A 24,947-nucleotide genomic window follows, 5' to 3' on the forward strand; every position below is an offset into this window, starting at 1 on the left:
GCAGCGGTTGGGAACACAGACATTTTCGGAGCTGGAGCCGCCACTGCCGCCGCCATTTTGTGTCTGTGGAGAAAGAAGATTCTGTGGCGGCTGGAAGTGGACGGAGATCACCCGTGAGACGGCGGCGTTTCATACCCGAGGTTCCCCCTGTGTCGTCCCCCAACCCCCCTCCGCGGTCAGCATGTGGTGAAGCCGGAGCCGCGAGAGACCCGGGGAGAGGAAGAGAGGAGTCGGAAGGGAGGCGGGGTATCCAGAGCGGCTTCAGCTTCAGCTGCGGCGGACCTCGGAGGGGGGCCGCGGCGCAATGTCAGAGCAGACGCCGGCCGAGGCCGGTACTGCGGGGGCCCGGGAGGACGCCTGTCGGGATTATCAGTCATCACTCGAAGACCTGACCTTCAATAGCAAACCGCACATCAATATGCTGACCATTCTAGCCGAGGAGAACCTGCCCTTCGCCAAGGAGATCGTCTCTCTCATCGAGGCCCAAACCGCCAAGGTTTTTATACACCCCGCAGCCTCCTATTCTTCTAATACTCCCTGATTTTAGTGTCAGCCTCATCCCAGGTCTCGCTTCCATCCGAAGGGGGACGGTGTTCCTCCTCTCCAACCCTCCCCCCCCTCCAACTCAGGCTCTCGGTCTTTGGCCCAGGCTTCGAGCATGGGCCTCTCTCGGGGGGAGGGAGTGGGGAGGATCAAGGGTGGAGTCCCGCTTCCGCTCCCCAGCTCCCTATTTAGGCCACTGCCTCGTGTATCCCGACACACGCGCTCCTTTGGGGAGGGGGAGACTGGAAGGCAGTTCGTGGTGTGGGGAAGTAAGAGTTAAAGCCCTTTGAAGTGTCCCCCCCCCCCCCCCCCCCCGCGCTGGGAAGGTGGGGAATGATTCTTTCCCCGTTCCCGCCCCCCTCTCCCCGAGCCCTTTTGGGTAATGGTGCTCTGTGGGTTGGAAGGAGGTGAAGGGGGACCTGGGAGCGAGCTGTTGGGGGGTGGGAATAGGGCCTTGGCCCCGAGTGGAGCAGCCGCCTGTTAGGAGCCCAACATGGCGCCTGGAAAGCACATGATGCGAAAGGGAAGAGAGGAGAATCCATTCTCTGCCAGCCGGGCAGCTGCTCACACCCGTCATCCCCATTTTGGGGTGGGGGCGGCTAGATAGAACTTGTGTACATTCTCCTGTCGGAAGGTCTCATTTGTCCCCAAATCCGGGAAAATTGGGGTCGAGGGTGGGGTTGGAGAGGGTGGGGAGGAGATCTTATCCAACCTGTAGGTGGAGAACTGGCCCACTGGGTAACAAGTACTTGTAGTTCTTTCTTGTTTTGTGAAAAGTTCAGTCCCTCCTCTTCCTTTCCTGCTTTCCCCCCTCCCTGCCTTCCCTGAGAGTGAAGACGTTCTTTGCTTCACCCCTGACAGTAGTGGTCCTCTGCCACCCTAATTTCCCTGTAGTTCTCCTCTTCTGTGGATTCATGTGGGAGCGAGGTGTCATTTAAGTCAACTTACTGTTAAACTTAGTTATCGTAATGAGTTTTAAAAGCTTCCCAGTAATACGTTTTAAGTTATTTTTGAAGCTTGTACTTACGGTTTAGTTTTTTTTCTAGTTAGTGATTGAAATGATCAGGATCAGCCTCCTTTTAGCAGAGTGAACCCCTTTTAAAAGGCCACTTTAACAACAACCACCAATATATTGTTTAGAGGCGGTTTCTGTCTAGTGTAAAACTGAGTGGTCTGACTTTAATAAATGGTTTTGAAATGTGTGACTGGTATTATAAAATTTGTGAATAAAACATATGAAATATGTATTTGTCTTTTTTATTTACCTTTGTAAGGTGTAGAATTTGTTTCCAAGACTTATTTTTATCTACGTGGTTGTGTGTTTTAAACAAAAGTCTTTAAGTGACTTGGGTTCATTCTCATAGGTTCTGTCCACTCTTTTGGGTAAATGTGCTCACAAGATACACGGTTTCAGGCGGTCCTTTCATACTTTAAAGAGGACAAAAATAAGGGTGTTTTTTTTTTAAGCCCCAACAAGTTTGTCATGCTCAGTCTGACAGCTAATCCTTATTCACCTTTTCCTGTGAATGTCTGTGAAACAGCTTTTGTTCTTTTTTGAAAGTATGAGATTTTAAAAGGAAGCATTCCTCATATTCAACATCCTTTTTATTGATACCACAAACATGTTGGACATGAAAACTTAACTTTTTGCCTTGTTGAAGGCTTAACATTAAATGCCTTTTCTAAGAAAACAAAAGTGCACTTGCGTTTTTTAAGAAAATATCATTGGTTTTTAAAATCCTACCTGTATTTTTGGTGTTACTAATATTCCACAGAGCCTAATATTTAGCAGCTTAGGTTGTCACTCAACCGTTTCCTTGCTGGTTTTTAAAAGGATCCAGAAGACCTTCGAGAAATGAAAGCTAAATGCTGAATATAGTGACCACATTAAAATTTGTATTTGTGTATGGCTACACAGAGTGGTGAAAATAGATGGACTATTTGCTGATGAAAGACAGCTGAATCTTTTTTTTTGGCACACATTTCCTGGTTATTTTTGTAAAGCCAGATGGAGGGAAAGATGTAACAGTCACTTTGGGGAAATATCTTAATGAGGGATGGGGGCAAGGGTGAGGGGAGGGATTTTCTGTCATTTGGTAGCAAACTGGCTTGGTTTTGTGTTTCTGGAGGTGAATGTTTGTGTCCTTATCCTCTAGTGTCTCAGCATTACTAAACTTAAGGATTCACACTTCTTTGACTCCTCCCATGAGGCAGTAGTAGCGAAAAAATATTACATACAAGGATTCATTTACTTGTACAATAAAAAGTTAGCCTACTGAACAGATTCTGGTTTTAAAGAGCCTGTTTCTTCATAAGTACAACAATGACTAAAATGGTATAAAACATGACATGGTAAGATAAAGACACAGCAGTAAAGCAGTTGACATGTTGGTAATAGTTTACCCACATGCAATGGCCTTGTGAAACCCTTGTATTAGTACTGTAAAAAACTTCTTTCATACAAAGTTATTCAAAGGTTTCCTTAGTCAACTTTGGTTGTTATCAGAAGCAGGAGCACTTCCACACACTTGTATGGGCAATTGGTTTTGTGAAATAATGGTGGCATTGTGTACTGCAGAACTGTGAGCTTACCCTAGCTTACCCTAGCTTCAGGTAGCTGTGGGTAAGCGTTCAGGGTTAATTCCTATACACATGGGAAGGGTAAAATGGGGTTAATTTTGTTTTTAAATCGTGGGTGCTCCTGTGGAGTGGGAGTTAACACTTGGTTTATGTGGTGTGTTTTAATGCTCCTCAACAAGTCTGTGAACCTGCTGATGCTTTCTGGAAACTTGCTGTGCCTTCTAAAAGCCAGTGATGGGTAGGCTTTACAGTTGAGCGGGGGCAACGTTTCTTTGCTTTGGAAAGGGCCACCTGTATCGGCATCATCATACAGGCCCTGCACAAATTTAGAACCTTGGTTTGTGCTGGTCAGAGGAAAACTATTTCGACGGAGAATCCATGCGGTGAAGAAAATCTTCAGGACAAATCCTGGTTTCCAGAGTCAAGTTCAACCTGACTTACATGACTCAGCGGCTGCTCCATCCAGTTTTTCTTGTATCAGTAACAACTTGCACTTTTATGCATGTTAATGTGCAAGTTAAAAAAAAATTTTTTTTTGTCATTAACTTCATATGTGAAGTGTACTTAATTGCTTTTGTTCATTGGATTATAGAGAAATAATCCTAATGATTTTACAGGTAACAAGGGTTCATAGACTTTAACATATAAAAGACTAGGGCTAGAGGTCTGAAAACTGTTTCATTGAGTCTGGGTACATCAAAGTTAATGTGGGTCACAAAGCTTACACTTGGATTGCAGAAAATATCCACCCCCTTTTTTGGTCACTTTTAAACACATTTTTTTTTACTATACAAACTTGAAATTCCATTGATTGTTAAATGAGTGTACTAGGGACTTTTTTCTTTCCGATTAATTCTGAAATTTGTATGCTCAACTAAAGACCGTTGTAAGAGGTGAGAACTTGAACACTTAAATTTCCTAAAGGTTAATATTGATTCAAAAGTATTTAATATCAACAAAATAGAGGTCTGTATTGTAGCCTAAAAACTCATTTTTAAAAGTAATTCTTTGGTTGCAATTCATTATACTAAACTTCTCAGTTTCTTTTTATTACTCAGGCTCCCTCCTCAGAGAAGCTTCCTGTTATGTACCTTATGGATTCTATCGTGAAAAATGTTGGAAGAGAGTATCTCACTGCCTTTACTAAAAATCTAGTTGCAACATTTATTTGTGTGTTTGAAAAGGTATATATACATTTAGAAACATTTGAATTTTTAAAAAAAATGTTCCTGATTAAATAAATTCTTGCCTTTGTGTTGGGTTTTCTTGGGTGGTTAAATGTTTATTCTTTTGGGGCTAAAGTTAGTGTTATATACCTAAAGTGGGTGCTAGGTTTTTTAACATTATCCATTCAAAAACAGATGAGTTTGCTTTTAGAATTTTTTTATGTGTGTGTGTTTATTAGATAGAAGATCTGTTTCATTACTAGCATGTAGGCAAAAAGATCTGAAGCTGTCAAGAGTACTTCAAATGTCATTGTTTAGGTTTCCGGTGTTAGGATGTTAACTATTTCTTAAAAAGCATAATGCTAGTGTGTGTCAACCTGTGATTCCTGAAACTTGATTTTTTTTTTTCTTCTGGAATTGTTACTGTTGTTACTTTGTTCAAGTATATTTTATGAGATACGTGAATGGTGGATCAGTGAAATGCTTTAGGTTATTTTGGAAGTACACCCACACCCACCCCCTACCTGTGCACCACCAATTCTGGATCTTCTTAGTGTTTAGAAGAAAGGATTGTTAGTTTCTCTTACCTAGAAATTGTAAATTCCTTCTATAACAGTGTATCTGATAGTTTGGTTAATCTAGTTATTATGTTGAGGAAGACAAAGGATTCGCTGAAGTAATTCTTTTTCCTGTCAGGCTTCATCTTTCACACTGAGCAAAAGGACATTTATAAGATACTTGGGTTTAAATACTGTTTCTCACCAAAAAATGGGTGGTTCTTACATTTTAGTAGATATCTTGAGAAATCTTATAGTTGTCAGGTTTGGGGAATTGGGATTATTTAGAACTACTGGTTATCAGATTTTACTTGTTTGTTAGAAAATGTGTAGTTGCTACTTGAGTAACTTTTCCCTTTAAATTCCTAGAGAAAATAAATTTTAAGTATATGCAGAAGAAATTTGGAAAGCCATATTTCAAATTGTATTAATAGAACTTGTTAATAGTACTGTAGACCTTTACTAAATACTGCTTGCCTGGGACTTTAGTCTAAGGAGAAACCAACTTTGCATTGTAGAAATAGGGATGCTAAATCAGTTTCTTGGTTTCAGTTTCGGGATGTTCAAATTCATTTGGGTGTTTGGTAGAATACTTTTACTGACTCTTAACTAGGCCTTAACACTGAAGATGATGAAAATGACTTTGTAGTAAATATCTGAAGATTCAAATATAGTTAAAAATTAATTCAGTTTTCCCAAGTGCTAGATTTCTCTGATGGTAATTTAAAAAGTATTATTGTGCTCGTCACAAGCATGAGCAGTTGTTATATAAAACTAAAGCATGAGCAGATATGTTATATAAAACTAAAGCTTACCAGTGAGTAAAATTTTGTGAATTTAAATTATTCAGGTGTCTACCACACTACAAATAGCTTATTCATAGGTACTAACCATATTGTATTACATGAAATCAGTTAGTTTTGTCTTACTTTGTACTAAATGTAAATAACTTAAAATTTAAGTCATCAGATAAACTATTTTCTACTTTTATATTTTTGTCTAGAGTAAAAGTTACATTAGGAATACTATGTCAAGTCTTTTTTTTGACAAAAAGTTTTTTTAATTAACTTTGTATGTGCAAATACAACTTTATTAAATTATTACTGTTATATATAATTATGAATGAGAAGTATGTGTGCTATATGTGAAGTAGAACTGAGATTGATGTAGCATTATACTTGATATATAAAATATCCTATAGTAACTTAACAAGCCATAGAATTGTTCTGTTGTTCTAGGTGGATGAAAATACTAGAAAAAGTTTATTTAAATTACGTTCCACATGGGATGAAATATTTCCTTTGAAGAAACTTTATGCCCTGGATGTCAGAGTCAATTCGTTAGATCCTGCTTGGCCTATTAAACCTCTGCCCCCCAATGTGAATACATCTAGCATCCATGTGAATCCTAAGTTTTTAAATAAATCGGTAAGTTTTAACATAAATGATACATAACTAATATTTTCAACTGTCAAGTTTTGACTTCTCTAAAATTTCTTGCCAGAAAAAATTATCAAGAATATGCCGTGCTGAATCAGTTTAATTAAAAAGTGCCCCCCCCCCCCCCAGGTTCACAGTGCCTTTAAGATAAGTATTGTCCTTGTTCAGTGCATAATATATTTATTTTGGTTTTTAAATTCCTGAAAATTTTCTATGCTTTTAAACATGATTAGCCATTTAAAATTATGGATAGTGTTTATTAAAAGAGAAACTGATAACTTTTAGTTCCCCCTTAGCTACTTCCTTTTTAGCTGTGATTTTTTTTTTTTTTTGTTAACAAACTATTTTTTCTTGTAGCCTGAAGAGTCTTCAACACCTGGCACAGTGGTCAGTTCCCCTAGCATCTCCACTCCTCCTATTGTCCCGGATATACAAAAGAATCTTACTCAAGAGCAACTAATAAGGCAGCAATTACTGGCAAAACAAAAGCAGCTGTTAGAACTTCAGCAGAAAAAGCTGGAGCTTGAGCTTGAGCAAGCTAAGGCACAACTGGTAAGTAAAGGAGATTTGGTATTCTGAGTGTTTTTAAATTTGCCTTCTGATGGAGGTGGAATTATTTAGTATTTGTATTAACATGTTATGTTTGTTAACAGTGTATTTGTTTTGCCTTTATTTTGCAATTAAGGTATATTTATTAGGCCAAATTTTTATATCCTTATTATAAAACTCAGGAATCCCTCTTAGCTCAGCTGGTAAAGAATCTGCCAGCAATGCAGGAGACCTGGGTTCCATCTCTGGGTGGGGAAGATCCCCTGGAGAAGGGAATGGCGACCCACTCCAGTATTCTGGCCTGGAGAATTCCATGAACAGAGGAGCCTGGCAGGCTACAGTCCATGGGGCTGCAAAGAGTTGGACACGACTGAGCGACTTTCACTTTATTGTAAAACTCACCTGAATATACACTGCACTATTTTCTTTCAAAAACTTTTTTATTAGCTTGCTGTCTTATGAGATAGCATCTTAGTTTTGTTAAAAATGTGAATTTAATATCACTCCCCAGATGGTGTATTGTGGCAAGTGTTTTTGCCTAGTCTTTATTGTGAACTTAGGTTTCATGAGCAGAAATCTTTAGCAAGTTCCTTAGAAGGCTACCAAAAAAAAAAAAAAGCCATCACAAAATTAAGGAGGCCAGGAAGATTGTGTATTTCTCTTCATGAATAACCTTGTATTATTTTTCTTAGTGCTTGGCCTTATTTGAGAGTGAGGGAGTACAGCACTGCAAAATTTTAAAAGTTCATTATCAATGCCACTGTGAGAGGAACTGAATTTTATGACTTGAAATTTAGCTGGAATGACTTTGATGCCTGTGCAACTAGAATGTAGTGATTTATTTAGTAGTTTCTCCATATCAGTCTGGCCCAGAATTCTGAATAATTAGAAGATTTTTTTTCCCCATTCTACCTAAAAGTTATAAAACCTCAAAGTAGAGAACCAGGAAGAAATAACAGGCCACATAAATAAATATAATCTTTCTCCTTTTATTTTTATTTCCACTTAAAATAGCAAAACGATGCACTGAAAATTATGTTGGAATGTTTTCACAGCTCTAACATGAACATTTATTTTGTATTTCAGGCAGTTTCCCTTAGTGTTCAGCAGGAGACATCCAGCTTAGGTCCTGGATCTGCACCATCCAAATTACATGTTTCACAGATTCCCCCTATGGCAGTTAAAGCTCCCCATCAGGTTCCTGTGCAGCCTGAGAAAAGTCGTCCAGGTCCATCCTTACAAATTCCAGATACGAAAGGAACTAACCGGGATCCCCGTCTTAATAGGATGAGTCAACATTCTTCTCATGGAAAAGATCAAAGTCACAGGAAAGAATTCCTAATGAACACACTGAACCAATCTGATATTAAGACAAGTAAAACTGTACCCTCTGAAAAACTAAATTCATCCAAGCAAGAAAAAAGTAAATCAGGTGAAAAAATAACCAAGAAAGAACTTGACCAATTGGATTCTAAATCCAAATCTAAATCTAAATCACCGTCACCTTTGAAAAATAAATTATCCCACACAAAAGACTTGAAAAATCAAGAAGCTGAAAGTACAAGGGTGTCTGATATGAGCAAGAGAGATCCAAGATTAAAAAAACATCTTCAGGATAAGACTGATAGCAAAGATGATGATACAAAGGACAAGAGAAAAACTGCAGAAAAAAAGGATAAAGATGAGCACATGAAATCATCTGAACACAGACTGGTGGGAAGTAGAAATAAAATCATAAATGGCATTGTACAAAAACAGGATACACTAACGGAAGAATCGGAAAAACCGGGGACAAAACCAGGGAGATCGAGTACTAGAAAGCGATCAAGATCACGGTCACCCAAGTCTCGGTCACCAATTACACATTCTCCCAAGAGAAGAGACAGGCGGTCACCCAAACGAAGGCAAAGGAGTATGTCTCCAACCTCAACCCCCAAAGCTGGGAAGATTCGCCAGTCAGGAGTTAAACAGTCACACATGGAGGAGTTTACACCTTCCAGGGAAGAAAGAAGTGCAAAGAGAAGTACTAAACAGGATGTTCGAGATCCAAGGCGGATAAAAAAGACTGAAGAGGAACGACCCCAAGAGACTGCTGGTCAACATTCTACCAAGTCAAGCACTGAACCAAAGGAGAATGTAGAAAATTGGCCAAGTTCCAAGTCTACCAAAAGATGGAAATCCGGTTGGGAAGAAAATAAAAGGTAGGATGTTAACATTTTTAATCAAGTAGAATAATGTGTATCTTTAAAAACATAGTGTTACTTTAAAAACTGGATAATGTTTACTGGGTGGTATAATTAGTACTCCCCCCTCCCCCCTTTTAATTCTTAAAACCTTGTCAAGTTAAGTACCATTATTATTGCTTACCTTAACAGATAAACTGAAGTTTAGGAAGGTTAACTAATCTACCTAAGGCGGCACATCCAGGATACACAAGAATCAGTATTTATATCTGATTTTCCTGACTTCAGATCTTGTGTTCTTAATCATTTAATTAACTTTTATGATGTGTTCATTTTAACCAGATCCTATTAAGGATCTTTGAATATGGTCCTGAGTATTTAAGTATTTTTTATAAAGTAACATATTCCTTTTATGGTTTCAGTTTACAACAGGGTGATGAACATAGTAAAGCTCCTCATCTAAGGCATAGGGAGAGCTGGTCAAGCACTAAAGGAATCTTGTCACCTCGAGCCCCAAAGCCGCAGCATCGATTAAGTGTAGATGCCAATCTTCAGATTCCTAAAGAGTTAACTGTTGCAAGCAAAAGAGAATTACTTCAAAAGGTAGCTACCACACTCCCATGTAGTCATGATTCTCCTTTTGTCTGTAACTTTTATAAGTACTTTTTATATTTAAAATATTTGATTTCCTCTTATCATCCCTATGCAGACGAGTGAACGTTTAGCATCTGGTGAAATTACACAGGATGAGTTCCTTGTTGTTGTGCATCAAATACGACAGCTATTTCAGTATCAAGAAGGTAAACATAGATGCAGTGTACGGGATAGTCCTACAGAAGAAAATAAAGGTGGATTAAAAAAGAAACCTCTCTTATCTGATGCTGAATTAACCTACTATGAACATAAAGCAAAACTGAAAAGGACACAGGTTCAGCATTCATTTCCAAGACTTGATCTCTTAGATCCTGATATTTTTGACTACCCTTTGACTGATGCCTTGTTGTCTGGAATAGAATGTGAGCCATCCAAAAGTAAACATGCAAGTAGGAATAGTGGAGCACAGTTTGACAGAAAAGAACAATTTAGTGAAAGAGCAAGACGTCTTTCTCCTATATCTGGGAGTCGTACTTATGCTGAGAATCTTTCACCCCATGAGGGCCGGAGAAGACATGACGAGCAAGTCTCTTCTAAAGGTAGAAAAAGTTAAATCAGATTATACCTATTGAATCACACAGCAGTGAAGGGAAAATGAACAAGCTAAGTGGGGATGGATTTCTGTGACTGTTCAGACTACTGCTTTGTTGTTTGTTTTGTTGCGGTTTTTTCCCTCAAAGGGGAGGGAGCTAATACTAAAAGGGTCGACTGTGTGTTAGGTACTTACCTAGTAATCTGATGCATTCCTCACGGTGACCCAATGCAGTGTGTATTATCCCCATTTTACAGATAGGAAACAAGACCAGAGAGGTTAAATAACTTGCTCTCAAAGTCAAATAATTAGTAAATTGTCTGAGTGGGGATTTTTTTTACCCCGGTGTGTTTAGTTCTAGAGGGCATTCTCTTACCCACTGCTTGTTGCTGTCTTTTCCCTCCCCTCTGATAGTGAGATAGTTATGGGTGTTGTTGAATAAACATTTACAAGAATATAGGAAGAAGATTTTAAGATAATTTGATATACATTATCAGATTCAGGAAAATAATTTTTTTTTCCTTTTAAAAGGTGTACGAGAAGAGCAGAGATCACCATTCAATGATCGTTTTCCACTTAAACGACCTAGATATGAAGATTCAGATAAACCATTTGTAGATAGCCCTGCATCAAGATTCGCCGGCCTTGATACAAATCAGCGACTTACGGCTTTAGCTGAAGATAGACCGTTATACGATGGACCTAGCAGGCCATCAGTAGCGAGAGATGGCCCAGCCAAGATGATTTTTGAAGGACCTAATAAATTAAGCCCTAGAATTGATGGACCTCCTGCACCAGGTTCTCTTCGGTTTGATGGGTCACCAGGACAGATGGGGGGAGGTGGCCCTTTGAGATTTGAAGGACCACAAGGCCAGTTAGGAGGTGGATGTCCTTTGAGATTTGAAGGTCCTCCAGGACCAGTCGGGACACCTCTGCGATTTGAGGGGCCGATTGGTCAAGCAGGAGGAGGTGGCTTCCGATTTGAAGGTTCCCCTGGTCTGAGGTTTGAGGGATCTGCAGGTGGTTTGCGATTTGAAGGACCAGGGGGCCAGCCTGTGGGCGGTCTCAGGTTTGAAGGACATCGGGGTCAACCTGTGGGTGGTCTGAGGTTTGAGGGACCTCATGGTCAGCCTGTGGGTGGACTTCGATTTGAGAATCCTCGAGGTCAGCCAGTAGGTGGACTTAGATTTGAGGGAGGTCATGGTCCATCAGGGGCTGCAATGAGGTTTGATGGACCTCATGGTCAGCCATCAGGTGGGATCAGATTTGAGGGCCCATTGTTACAGCAGGGAGTTGGAATGAGGTTTGAGGGCCCCCATGGTCAGTCAGTAGCTGGTATGAGGTTTGAAGGACAACATAATCAGCTTGGTGGGAACCTTAGGTTTGAGGGTCCACATGGTCAACCAGGGGTTGGGATCAGGTTTGAAGGACCTTTAGTCCAACAAGGAGGTGGAATGAGGTTTGAGGGTCCTTCGGTCCCAGGAGGTGGCCTGAGAATCGAAGGACCTCTGGGTCAAGGCGGTCCGAGGTTTGAAGGTTGTCATCCTTTAAGGTTTGAAGGGCAGCCAGGTCAGTCATCACTCCTGCCAAGATTTGATGGATTACACGGTCAGCCAGGTCCTAGATTTGAAAGAACTGGTCAGCCAGGCCCACAGAGGTTTGATGGACCTCCTGGACAGCAGGTTCAACCAAGATTCGATGGTGTGCCTCAGAGATTTGAAGGACCACAACACCAGCAAGCATCAAGGTTTGATATTCCTCTTGGTCTTCAAGGCACACGATTTGACAATCATCCTTCACAGAGGCTTGAATCAGTATCTTTCAATCAGACTGGCCCATATAATGATCCACCTGGCAATGCTTTTAATGCCCCATCCCAAGGACTACAGTTCCAAAGACACGAACAAATGTTTGACTCACCTCAAGGACCAAATTTCAATGGACCACATGGCCCTGGAAACCAGAGTTTTTCCAATCCCCTTAACAGAGCTTCTGGACACTATTTTGATGAGAAGAATCTTCAGAGTTCTCAATTTGGAAACTTTGGCAATTTACCTGCTCCAATAACAGTAGGAAATATTCAGGCATCTCAACAGGTAAGTCTGTTATTTCTAAAGTTAATATGAACCATTTTTAATGTGTCTAGTGTTTGAGAAAGGTTTTTAGGATATAGTTTATGGGTTAAAGGGCTTTTAAAGATTTAATTTTTTTTTAGTAAATTTTTGTTTTTGGAGGAAGTTTTTAGTGTACTTCAAAACCCCAACTGCTAGGAAAATGGGATGACAGTCTTTAGGAACTGAAATTTGTGATTTAAATCCAAAATTGATCTTAGTTCTTTCAGAATCTAGAGAACCCTCCCAGTCTCCCTCCCCTTACCCCACAAAATCTTGTGTTTTTTTTTAAAAAGACTTGTTTTTTTAAGAGTCGTTTTAGGCTTACAGCAAAATTGAGCTATGAAGTATAGGAATTTCCCGTATACCCCTTGCCCTTACATATGCATAGCTCCCTGTTATGGCTTTTCATTTTATGGGTTGATTTTTATTTTTTTGGCTTCAAAGGTATGATTAAAGTATGATACAGTTGTGTGTGTTTCGTAGACCTCTGCTATATTATACAACTGTTAAGCCTTCATAAGCTTTTAAGTAACCATAAAGCTGATTTTATGGACTGTTCTTTGAGAACTTCCTTAGCCTGAGTTAAATAAACAAGAAAATCAGATTGTCCATGTTTTTATGGTCTGTAGTTTTTTCTTCCTCTCTTTTTACTTTTCACCACCTTTCTGTCATTCCAGTCAAATAGAGTTGTTTGATGTTAACTTGTTCTGCATATAGTTTAAAATGCACATTGAAATAATGTTAAAGCATATGCTTATAATTTGTGATTAATACGGTTGATGTTAATGACTATTATTGTTTGCCTGTTCAAGTTCTCCAGGGCTAGAATTACTGTTTTGCAGGTACTGACACTTTCTTACTGGGATGAATTTATTTATACTAGTAACATCGCATGGAAGAAAGTCTAAAACAAGAAAGCTTTTAAAGCATGTTATAAGCATCATTGTTAGAAAGCAGCCTTCTGTCCATATCCAGTGGCTTGAGAAAACAATTGGCCTCCTTAGATTTACGCTATTACCTGTTCTTAAATGATACTGTAATCAATAAGATACTCTAGAATGGGACTTGACTTAGTCTTGTTCCTACATTATACAGAATTGATGGGGGTTTCATACATAAGAAAAAATACATACCACTAAAGGTTCAGAGGAATCCTGAACAAGGCTTATAAATGAACATTTGTTTATATAGTAGCAGTATGCAGATGTCCTACCTCACTCTTGAGTACAATACAATATTTGTATGCATATACAGCTCTTGTTTCATGGCTGTTTTATTTTTTAACAGTCCCCTAAAATTTTTACAGACTACTTTGTAACTCAAAGTTTGATGGCTAACAAAGTGATCATAAAGCAGTTCAGATTGCTAATTAAAGCAGGCTCCTGAAATCTGTAAGGAAGTCAGGTCAGGAGTTCTGGCCTCAGCTCTGATATTTACGGCCATTATGATTCTGTATAGGTCACATATCTGCATGTCAGCTTTTCTGTTTGTAAAATAAGAGAATGCACTGGCAAGGTAAAGTGATTTGTGTAAGGTCACACAGTTCACTAGTTGCTGGCTACCTTAAGTTTGCAGGGTATCTTAAACTTCAAAGAACTTTCACATCCATTCTCAGTTTCTTATTATTCTATGAAAAATCTAAGGGAAGGTATTACTGCTTTTTATAGAAGGCCTTAGAAGTGAATGAACTAGTCAGGTCATACTTTCACATCTTCATTATCATAAAAAGCTGGCCTTATGATATCTGTGACTATTTTAATGTATTGGTAATTTGAATGTTAAGATTTTAGTTAAAATAGAGAAAAAACATTCTTAAAACCAAGATTTTTCTTAAAGGTTCTGACTGGTGTTTCTCAGCCAGTAGCATTTGGCCAAGGACAGCAATTTTTGCCAGTTCATCCACAAAATCCTGGAGCATTTGTTCAGAATCCTTCAGGTATGTTAACTTTCTGAGCTTTGTGTTTCTCAAAAGATATTTATTGTTTGATTGAATAGCTACCTTGTCAGTTTTAGAAGATGACAATTTTGAGAGGGATGTGCAATTTAGAGAAATTTAATCTGACTGGAATGTTTTGCTTCCTTTCTTTGCTTGTTTGCATTGTTGACGTGTTTTCACATTAATCCCCTTTACAACTATAGATGGTTAGCCAGGATTGATAGACCACAAAAAAGAGGGAAGGAGTTTTGTTAGGTGGCAGCTAGAGGTTGGGATAGGAATGTGACAGTTGTGTTGAGATAAAATGAAATCAGTGACAAATCTCAGAAGTCTTAGTTATTTGATACTTTGAATTTTTGTTTTGTGTGTATGTGATGATCCAGTAAACATTAAGTGAATACTGGGGACATCACGTTATAAGTTGATTCATTTATATGTCTTTATGGATGCTCAAGTAATAACTGTACACAACATGCTGAAAGAGAAGTAGAAGAACACTTTTGTGATTTCCTAGATGTCCCTGATAAGCATCTATGGGATGAAGCATAACAGTGTTATGAATACAATAACAATAGTAGATACTGAGGCTTTAAAAATAAGTTTTAGGAAATTCCCTGGTGGTCCGGTGGTTAGGACTGTGCACTTGCACTGCTGAAGGCCTTGGGTTCAATTCCTCGTAAGGAAACTAAGATCCTGCAAGCCACATGATGCAGGCAAAAAAAAAAGAAAAAAGAAAAAGTTTTAGTTTTAATAGGTGAAAATGGAAATATGTAAATAAGAATTGCCGTGAAGTCAATGTACTGAGAGCTAACTTAACCAAATTGTAGTGGTACTTGCTTTATTTCTGAATCATTAAAACAGCCATTTTCAGAAACATGGTCTAGTGTGTTAGGGGTACAAATTTAGAGTTTTCGAAAAGTTCTGAAGTAATGAGTAAAGTCCTAGCCAAGCTCTAGTTTATGGATTAATTATTCAACTATATCATCACAAGAAACTAAATTAATTTGAAAACATTTTGCTTTTAATTGCTAGACTGACAGGATTAGTATTTTCTTATTTTCACATAATGAAAAGGGAAGGAAAATATTAGGATTCTAGAGTCAAAAGAGCAGGGATAGAACCTCTCTACTCTGCTGCTATACATGTATGTAGGCAGTAGTTCATATAAGTTCATATAAGCAAATAGCCTTTCTGGGCTTCATTCAGATTTTTCCTCTGTAGATAGGATATGATAAACGTCAGGATTTGCCTGGGAATCTTATTTTTTTCAGAGAATCAAATGAGATAGCATATGCAAAAGTACTTTGTGACTTGTAAAGTGCTATATTAGTGCATTTTCCTCGAGAACTCAGTTTTTCTTGTTGAGTGGAGGGTTTGTTGTATTGGAGTTGGTAGCATGAGATAGTGTGCAACGACTGTAAATTTTGCTCTTTTTTGTAGGAGATAATATACAGAACCTGTCAGTGTTCTTTTGCTTTAACAGCCTTAGGGTGCTGATGTATACAGGGCATGGCAATGTCACAGAGGAAATCACATCTTATATCCTGGGTTGGAGGTTATTGAATATGTTAGATATGCCTGCCTTCTTCATTTTGCTTAAAGAGATATGAAAAGTATTCCGTGTTTGGCTTCTCTCAAGGTCTTTTTCTCAAGATTTAAAACCTTTTTTTCCTTGTAGTAAACATACTCATGTTCATTTAGTCATTCAAACAAATATTGATCATTTGCTGTATGATAGGCATTGTGCTGGGAGAAGGCAATGGCACTCCACTCTACTCTTGCCTGGAAAATCCCATGGACGGAGGAGCCTGGTGGGCTGCAGTCCATGGGGTCGCTAAGAGTTGGACCTGACTGAGCGACTTCACTTTGACTTATCACTTTCATGCATTGGAGAAGGCAGTGGCAACCCACTCCAGTGTTCTTGCCTGGAGAATCCCAGGGACGAGGGAGCCTGGCAGGCTGCTGTCTATGGGGTCACACAGAGTCAGACACGACTGAATCGAGTTAGCAGCAGCAGGCGTTGTGCTAGGATAACTTTAATAAGGTTTATCCTTCTAAGAGCTTTATAGTGTAGCAGGATCTATAGATTGTTTTTTTATTTAAATAGTTGTTCAGTTACATCTATCGGTTGATAAACTAGACACCATCATTGGGTACCCAAGTTTGAAATTCCAGGTCTGTTCTGAGAATCACCTCTTATTCCTGTTTCTAAATGCACAGAAAAGTAAATCTGAGACTGTCAAAGCTTCTTTTTGTTTTCTGTGTTTTTTTAAAAAATTATATTTTAGAGGTGTACAATAGAGTGATTCATAATTTTAAAAAGTTTTGCTCCATTTATAGTTATTGTAAAATATTTACTATATTCCCTGCATTGTACAAATATATTGTTGAGTTTAGTTTATACCTGATAGTTTGCACTTCCTAACCCTTTACTCTCTATATTTATATCGCCCTTTCCTTCTTCCCTCTCCCAACTGGTCACCACTAATTTGTTCTCTTGTGTTCTCTTCTTTTTTTGTTATATTCACTAGTTGTATTTTTTAGATTCCACATGTAAGTGATACAGTATTTGTCTTTCACTGACTTATTTCATTTGGACTGTTTTTCTTTAAACAAATATTATATATACTGCCAAATACCTCAGTGCCTTTATAAATATTAATTCATTTAATCCTTATAACAGCCTCCGGTAGGAACAGTTATCATTACCCTTTTGTAAATAAAGTAAACTGAGGCACAGATAAGCAACTTAGCATGTAACACAACCAGAAAGTGGAATTTCTAGTTAGAGTCCCAGGAGTCTGATTCCTGGCTCTTTTTCCTACAGTTCATGTTCTTGATCACTAAACTTGGCTGCTGGCAGACATGTGATCAGCTAGTTAGGATTCCTAGACATATAAATAACTAATTCTAATGAAATGTAAATGTTAAACTAGTGTGTGAAATGGCTGATGTAATTGACTTGTTCATGTAGTCAGACGTTTCAACAGACATTAATTAGCCTACTGTACACACGGCACTGTGCTACATGTTAAGAGTGTGTGCATGGTAAGTTGCTTCAGTCGTGTCCAATTCTGTGCGACCCTATGGATTATAGCCTGCCACGCTCCTCTGTCCATGGGATTTCCCAGGCAAAAATACTGGAGCAGGTTGCCATTTCCTTCTCCAGGGGATCTTCCTGGGATCGAACCCATATTTCTTAGATCTCCTGCGTTGGCAGTCAGGCTGTTTACCACTAGCACCACCTGGTAAAGAGTACGCAGTGGTTAGGGGCAGAGATTATGTATTGTTTTGTGGTGGTGGTGGTTCAGTTGCTAAGTCGTGTCCAACTCTGTGACTCGTGGACTGCAACATGCCAGTTCGTCCTTCACGGTCTCCCCGAGTTTGCTCACATTTATTGTGTTGTGGATACAAATTGAATTTCTCCCATTAAGAGGAATTTTTAGTGGTTCAGAACTGTTGTGTAAAGGTGTGGTAAATAAGATGGATAGTAATGGTACACAAACATATTAAAATACTGTCTTTCATAATTGAGTTAAAGAATTATAATTTTTAAATTAGAACTTAGCCAAATATGGAATTGGATTGATTGATTGCCAGGGGGCTTAAGGAGAATATTATTCTTGTTTCATTTATTCAAATTATTGGAGCTTCAGTAATTTACCTCTTCAGCAGTAGTTTGAGCTGCTTTCCCAGGGCAGTGATTAAGTACAGGTCAGAGGGGTAGGTATATTCTGAGCCCTATGGCTCATCTCCCTGCATTAGTTCTCCTGGGTAGTTATGGGGAGGCAGGGGAGTTGGGGAGCTGGGCAGGAGTACTTCTGTTTAGGCTCTGGTTATTTTTTTTTCCTCTTGGAAATCTCTACTAAGAGATGGTAGCCTACTTCATCTGTATAAGACTACCTTTCCCAATATAGTTAGGTGAAGAACAGAGAATTGAAAGGGTGAAAAGTTGGATCTAGAGGTGTGGTGCTACATTGCATAGAAGGAAGCATTAAGCTTTCTGTACTCGGTCTTTCTTTGGCATGGATTAATTGGGCAACAGTGGGTAATACTGGTTTAATACACGAAAGTGAAAGTGTTAGTTGGTCAGTTGTGCTTGACTCTTTGCAGCCCCATGGACTGTAGCCTGCCAGGCTCCTCTGTCCTTGGGATTCTCTAGGCAAGAATACTGGAGTGGGTTGCCGTGCCATCCTCCAGGGGATCTTCCTGACTTAGGAATTGAACCTGGTCTCCTGCACTGTAGGCAGGTTCTGTCTGAGCCACCAGGGAATGTCCTTTTAAATATTTGTGGTTCCAGTATTTGTCCTAAATAGATTTTTAAGAGGTGATGATTTGCTGACGTAAATTGCAAAGTACATTTTTAGGAGTTTTGATAATTACACTGATCTTAAGATTTTTTCAAAGTTAATATTGACAGGATATCTTAAAAAAAACTTTAAAAATGTTTAGTATCGTTTGCCTCTGTTCTACTTTTAAGAGTGTTATTTTTTTAAAGGAGCCCTGCCTAAGGCTTATCCTGATAATCATCTCAGTCAGGTGGATGTAAATGAATTATTTTCAAAACTGCTAAAAACAGGAATTCTCAAATTGTCCCAGCCTGATTCAGCTACAACACGTAAGTATGGATCTGTAATTCATCTACACAAAGCTTAAGTTATAAAGACATATGATATAAAATGATATGTTCTATGATAGAGTTCTTACAATAATTGAATTCTTAGGTATACTTTGTTTTTTGAAAATTAAATATAACTGGTTTATAATGAAACTTAAAAATTTTCTAACATGGAACTGTTACCTTTATAGTGGACACTGTTATCAGTTAACAAATATTCTGCAAATACCATGTGCAGACTTTTTTCTAGTTGTCCTATATTATTTTAGCCTATAAAAATAGACTATTAATGAGTTTCATAAAGATTGACTTTTAACAGATCAAACATAATATCACTTATCAAAATAAATAATTGTATTAGGTTCCTTGGCCAGTAAACCTAAGATCAGAAGCCCTGAGTAGACAGGATGGGGTTCTCCATATGCTTTTAACACCCTAGTGTTCCCCTATAAAGAATACATGGAAACTGGTATTTAGAAATTTGTTTTTTTTCAATTGAAGAAGTAAATGAAGTTGCTGCTCAGCCCCCTGCTGAGGAGGAGGAAGATCAAAATGAAGATCAAGATGTTCCAGATCTTACCAATTTTACAATTGAAGAATTAAAACAGTATGTAATTTAGTTTTCTGATTTTTCTCAGGTAAAAGGGATGGTGACTTTGTAACAGTGGTTATTGTCATTAGTGCCATTCATCTTACCCCTCTTACTGTTTTATAGCAAGTATAAGGAGATTGAGTATTAGGTATTAGTAAGTCACTCATGTCTTCCTTTACCTTTATTTTCTCCTAATCATAACTTTTTTTCTTTACTGCTATTCATGCTTTTGAAGTTAAGAAAATGAGATTTTTATAGGCTGATATTTAAAAAATTAAAACTTTTCATTTTACAGAAATAAAATCAAGAAAATAAAGTTACCTACAATTCCCACTTTACTGATAACCAGTGTTAACATTTGGTGCATATATTTTCATTTTTTTATTGCCTATATTACTTACATAAAATCATTTACAGTTGCTTTATTAGATTAAGAGCAACTTCTTAAAAAAAAAATAGAACTTCTGATTTAGTACATTTCTTGATTTATCCCATTTAGACAATTTCTTGACTTCCTGAAAGTGAAGACTTAGTTGGGTCTTCTGCTGTCCTACCAGCTCTCCTCTATATAGTTATTAAACCATTTCTCATTAAATTTTTATTCAGTAGTAATATTATGCCTCTAAATATTTTGTTTTCTGTTATATAGAATACTAGTGTACTATGCTTTGCTTTATTCTATTATTTTAAAAACGTTTTTGGAGTTTTTAATGGCCTGTTTGTTCACTTACTTGTTCTGCATTCCTATTTCTTTCCAAATAGGGAGCCCAGAATTTAAAAAAAAAACTGATTATTGCTGACCTCAGTTTCTCTTTCCTTATTCTTTAGACCAGGGTGGGACAGTTGAGTTGCTCAAAACTGTGAAGTTCTAGAAAGGTGAACTTGAATTGTTCTGCCATATCCACCTTGATACTGACATTAATCGAAGAATAGGCCAAGTATTGCCTTATTAGTGGGCCAATGATCATTCCATTATTTGCTAGAGGGAAATAAGTAACTGAGCCAGGTCTGTTGATAAGAGGGTAGACTCCATGTTCCAAAATTTAACCAACAGTAAGGTAAAGACAGTCAGTGATACAATACTAGAGAATATTATTGATCTTTGGATAGTAAGTCTCAACCAGCTCTTGGCTGAAACGGTTATTTTGTCACATAATAATGGCTTCACCATTATTAAAATGTGGAAAATTGAAGTACTTATAACTGCCTTTTTTTTTAAAGGCCATTAAACCATGTTATCAAAACGAAAAATTATTTCTGTATTTTTCAAAATAGACGTTATGATAGTGTTATAAATCGACTGTACACTGGTATTCAGTGTTATTCCTGTGGAATGAGGTTTACAACATCACAGACAGATGTATACGCAGATCACTTGGACTGGCATTATCGACAAAATAGAACTGAAAAAGATGTAAGCAGAAAAGTCACTCACAGGCGTTGGTACTACAGTTTAACAGTAAGTAATTCATGTGCCTCTGAACTTCTAGCCTTTAAATTATATCATTCTAAAAGTAAATTAAGTAATTGATGAGTACTAGTGAATTTTTTGAATAAAATTTGACCCCTAGAATATAAAATCTTTTTAATTAAAAAAAATTTTTTTTGAAGAGTATGTATTTGCTTGTATTAGAGTACAACACAGGTTTGTTCCAGCTCTAAAATTTCAAGGTTCCATGACTGATTTTTTTTTTTTTGGTAAATTGTAAATGAAATTTATTTTACTTGCATAAGTAGTTGTAACTGTAGAGGTAGTGGAATGTTGATACTAAGATCGTAATTGTTCATTAGTTGCTTTATGTTGTCTATTAGTTATGGGGCTCATAGAGATGACAAAATTTTAAATAACCAATATTAAAGTATATTGTAGAAGAATGAACTTTTTATATTGAAATGGCATTATAAGTAAGAATTTAGAATCAAATGAAAATACTCTTTAACTCTTTTTAAGGACTGGATAGAATTTGAGGAAATAGCTGATCTCGAAGAACGTGCAAAGAGCCAGTTTTTTGAAAAGGTACACGAAGAAGTTGTACTCAAAACTCAGGAGGCTGCAAAAGAAAAGGAGTTCCAAAGTGTACCGGCTGGACCAGCAGGAGCAGTCGAGGTAAAAGGGAAACATTAAATTTTCTATCTCTGGTCATGCCTTTCATTTCCTTTAAGTAAATAACCATAAACATATAACTTTATTTACATCCCTCTTTTAATGAATTTAAGATTTCTTGTGAGCTTTACTCTTCTGTGTTTTTCTTGAGTTTGGTTTTGTATTTTATACAAAAGTGAGAGCAGTGAAATGTTAACTATTTTTGCATGGAAGAATGCAAAATTCTTAGGTCTTATTTTGTATTATATATTTGAACGTTGTTTAAATTTGCAGAAAACTCATTTTCTCCACGTAACAAAATGTTTGCTTATTTTTACTTAATGGGATTAAATGTGTTGTTACATAAACTTCATTTTTATATGATTCTATTTTTAGAGTTGTGAAATCTGTCAAGAGCAATTTGAACAGTACTGGGATGAAGAGGAGGAGGAATGGCATTTAAAAAATGCTATTAGAGTAGATGGAAAGGTAATTTTCAGCTCTTTATGACGTACTTTATAAGGAAGTGTTAAGATTTAAAAATTTTTAATTTTGTAGGGATAGTTCTACTTTGAAAGAAAATTGTTTTTGTTTTATGGTTTTTAATAAAAGCAGTATTAAGTATTAGACTTTAGGGAGTCACAGTATTTGAGATGGAAGGCATTTTACCAATCATCTGGTCTTGTACTCATTTTATAAAAGAGGTTGCCTAACTAGTTAATGATAAGTCCAGCACTAGGTCTTCTGAATCTAGCTAGTCTTCTGCTTAATCACACAATTTTGATCTGAAATTATACTTCATCAAAACTCATATATTAACTAGTTTACTATATACCATGTTAACTAAATATACAAAGGAAGCTTTAAGAAAAATCAGAATGAAAATTTTGTTTTTATCTGTTTTTCTGACCAAATGATTTTCTTTGCCTTTCCAAAGATAGTTTACCTTCTGGTTTAAATTTAAAAAGAAAATTTTGTCAGAATAGTCCATTAGAAATGAGAATGCATGCATATGAATACTTAATTCGTGAATACTTAATTCTTTGTTAATAATAACTTTTTGTTTTTGCTTCAGATTTATCATCCATCATGTTATGAAGATTATCAAAATGTAAGTTCTTTTTGGTTACTCTTTGTTCTCATTTACATTGACAAATTTTATTTTTTGCATCTCAACATTGTTAATCTTGATATGTTGAGCTGTTAGAGTTGATGGAGCATTTAGGTTGTTCACTAAATATTGGTGATAGATTGATATGGTCTGTTGAGATTGTGTGTCATTTTCCTTGCATTCTTTTCATTTGAATCTTGATCTTACTACAGCATTAGGCCTAGAGAAATGTGAGGAAGACTGAAAATGAGAAGGTTCATGATAGTAATAATATTGAACAAGTTATAGGTCACATTTACTTCTTTTATATACCCTACTCAGCCACGTAATATAGGAATAATTTTTAAATTATCATATATGAATTATGAAAAGACATCAGTATATTGACTTTAGAAGTTCAAATTTTCATATTTGTAGAGTGACCATTTTTTTAAAAAAACTAAACAGTGAAACATATTAATTCTCAGTGAATATGTTTCACAGGTTCAAGGGGCAGTTTGGAAGATATACTTAGGTCACCAAAAGATTAGACTTCACAGGATGTTTTGATGGTTTGGGAGGATTTTTTAAAAATCCTCAGAGTATTTGAAACTAGGAGTCACAAATCCCAGGATATATGTAGGGGGTTATGCTGCTGCTGCTAAGTCGCTTCCAGTCGTGTCCGACTCTGTGCGACCCCATGGACGGCAGCCCACCAGGCTCCCCCGTCCCTGGGATTCTCCAGGCAAGAACACTGGAGCGGGTTGCCATTTCCTTTTCCAGTGCATGGAAGTGAAAAGTGAAAGTGAAGTCGCTCAGTTGTCTCCGATTCTTAGCAACCCCATGGACTGCAGCCCACCAGGCTCCTCTGTCCATGGGATTTTCCAGGCAAAAGTACTGGAGTGGGGTGCCGTTGGGGGTTAAAATATAGAAACATGTCTAGTCATTTAATCAACTTCTTTTGGCCTCATGACTGCTTTTCTTACCTTATCTCATTACTTGAGTAGATATCAAACACTCAGTATACATTCTAATTGGCTGCCTTTATGGCATGTTTTGCAGGACAGCAGGGTTTTCAAATTGCATTTGGTATATATATGTTTCTTTGCCCATAAAAGGGTCTTATAAAACTAAATGTCATTTAATGTGATATTTATCGGTACTTAAAGGGTTTTTCATTTTGTAGACATCTTCATTTGATTGTACACCATCTCCCAGCAAGACACCAGTTGAAAATCCCTTGAACATTATGTTGAACATTGTCAAAAACGAATTGCAGGAACCCTGTGAAAGTCCCAAAGTTAAGGAAGAACGAACTGATACTCCACCAGCTTGCACAGAGGAAAGCATAGCAACAGCCACTGAAATTAAAACAGAAAATGATACAGTCGAGTCAGTTTAAATAAAATGAGAAAGGTATGTTTTTCTTTTTAAAAAAAAAAAAAGCTGCTGTTGAAATCTAGAAGGTGAAGAAATTTTTATGTATATATAGACATATCTATATAAATTGTCTAGCTGGGGCAGGGCCTTCAGCTATCATTTGGTTAATAAATACATTTTAGTATTTGCATTTCCTACTGCCTGCACAGTTTCAGGTGCTTGTCGTGTGAAAGTTCTGTAGATGTGTGCAAATTTAACAAAATGAAATTGTATGTGTAAAAATGTACGATTTTCACTTGTGAAACTGTAAATTATAAATAAAAAATATTTTTGCTATCCATGGAGTGTAATATTTATGCACACCATCAAATAAAGACAGTGTTTCTGTACTTTTTATTGGGCGAAAATGGAATTAAACAGCAACCTCAACATAAGATTTTTTTCTAGCAGCTTCCCATGATTAAAGCAAAGTCTGAATTACTTTAATCCTTCAAAAGGGGGTTGTGACGAGAGCACCGCAGGACTTTTCTCAAAATGAAAAGGCAGATTTGAAAAAAAACTTTTAAACGAAATAGGACGTATTTGCATATCTATCTATCTATGTATGTATCTCCAGCTAGAGAGAACCATCCAGATGTCCATTTTTGAAAAGTACCTAATGAAGCAACTTTTATTCTTGGACACTGATGCCCTCAAAAGATTAACAAATATATTTAAGTACTAAAGGTGATTTTTTTTTTTTAAATGACATTTTTCAGGTTTGTCAATTTAATGCAGATGAACATATTTCTATTTTAAGTTACAGGGGAATCTGTAAGAATGTTAATTTGAAACATGGTTAACCTTTTTTCCTTTGTTGGTTTTGACTGAATTAGATGGATGCCATGACATGTTAATATTCATACATGTAATAAATAGAATGATGAAGAAA

General features: G+C 37.2%; 1 protein-coding gene across 2 annotated transcripts; it reads left to right on the plus strand.

The window, feature by feature from the left end:
* The first annotated feature begins 17 nt into the window (after nt 1-17).
* On the plus strand, nt 18-24,947 carry PCF11 (PCF11 cleavage and polyadenylation factor subunit). 2 transcript variants are annotated; one of them, XM_086384576.1, is made up of 16 exons: nt 18-496; nt 4,182-4,307; nt 6,085-6,273; nt 6,643-6,837; nt 7,921-9,035; nt 9,440-9,620; nt 9,727-10,210; nt 10,735-12,299; nt 14,154-14,253; nt 18,752-18,871; nt 19,373-19,478; nt 20,739-20,922; nt 21,415-21,570; nt 21,943-22,035; nt 22,622-22,657; nt 23,823-24,947. In XM_086384576.1, the coding sequence occupies exons 1-16, from the start codon at nt 305-307 to the stop codon at nt 24,036-24,038; spliced, it is 5,058 nt and encodes a 1,685-aa protein (XP_086240702.1). In that variant the 5' UTR covers nt 18-304; the 3' UTR covers nt 24,039-24,947. The 2 variants fall into 2 exon arrangements, with proteins under 2 accessions (XP_086240702.1, XP_086240703.1); XM_086384577.1 differs by having other exon boundaries at nt 9,727-9,817.

The sequence above is a fragment of the Bos grunniens genome, chromosome 29 (assembly GCF_055505025.1).
Source record: "Bos grunniens cultivar Pamir isolate PY7600 chromosome 29, Bosgru_T2T1.0, whole genome shotgun sequence".
Lineage (NCBI taxonomy): Eukaryota > Metazoa > Chordata > Mammalia > Artiodactyla > Bovidae > Bos > Bos grunniens.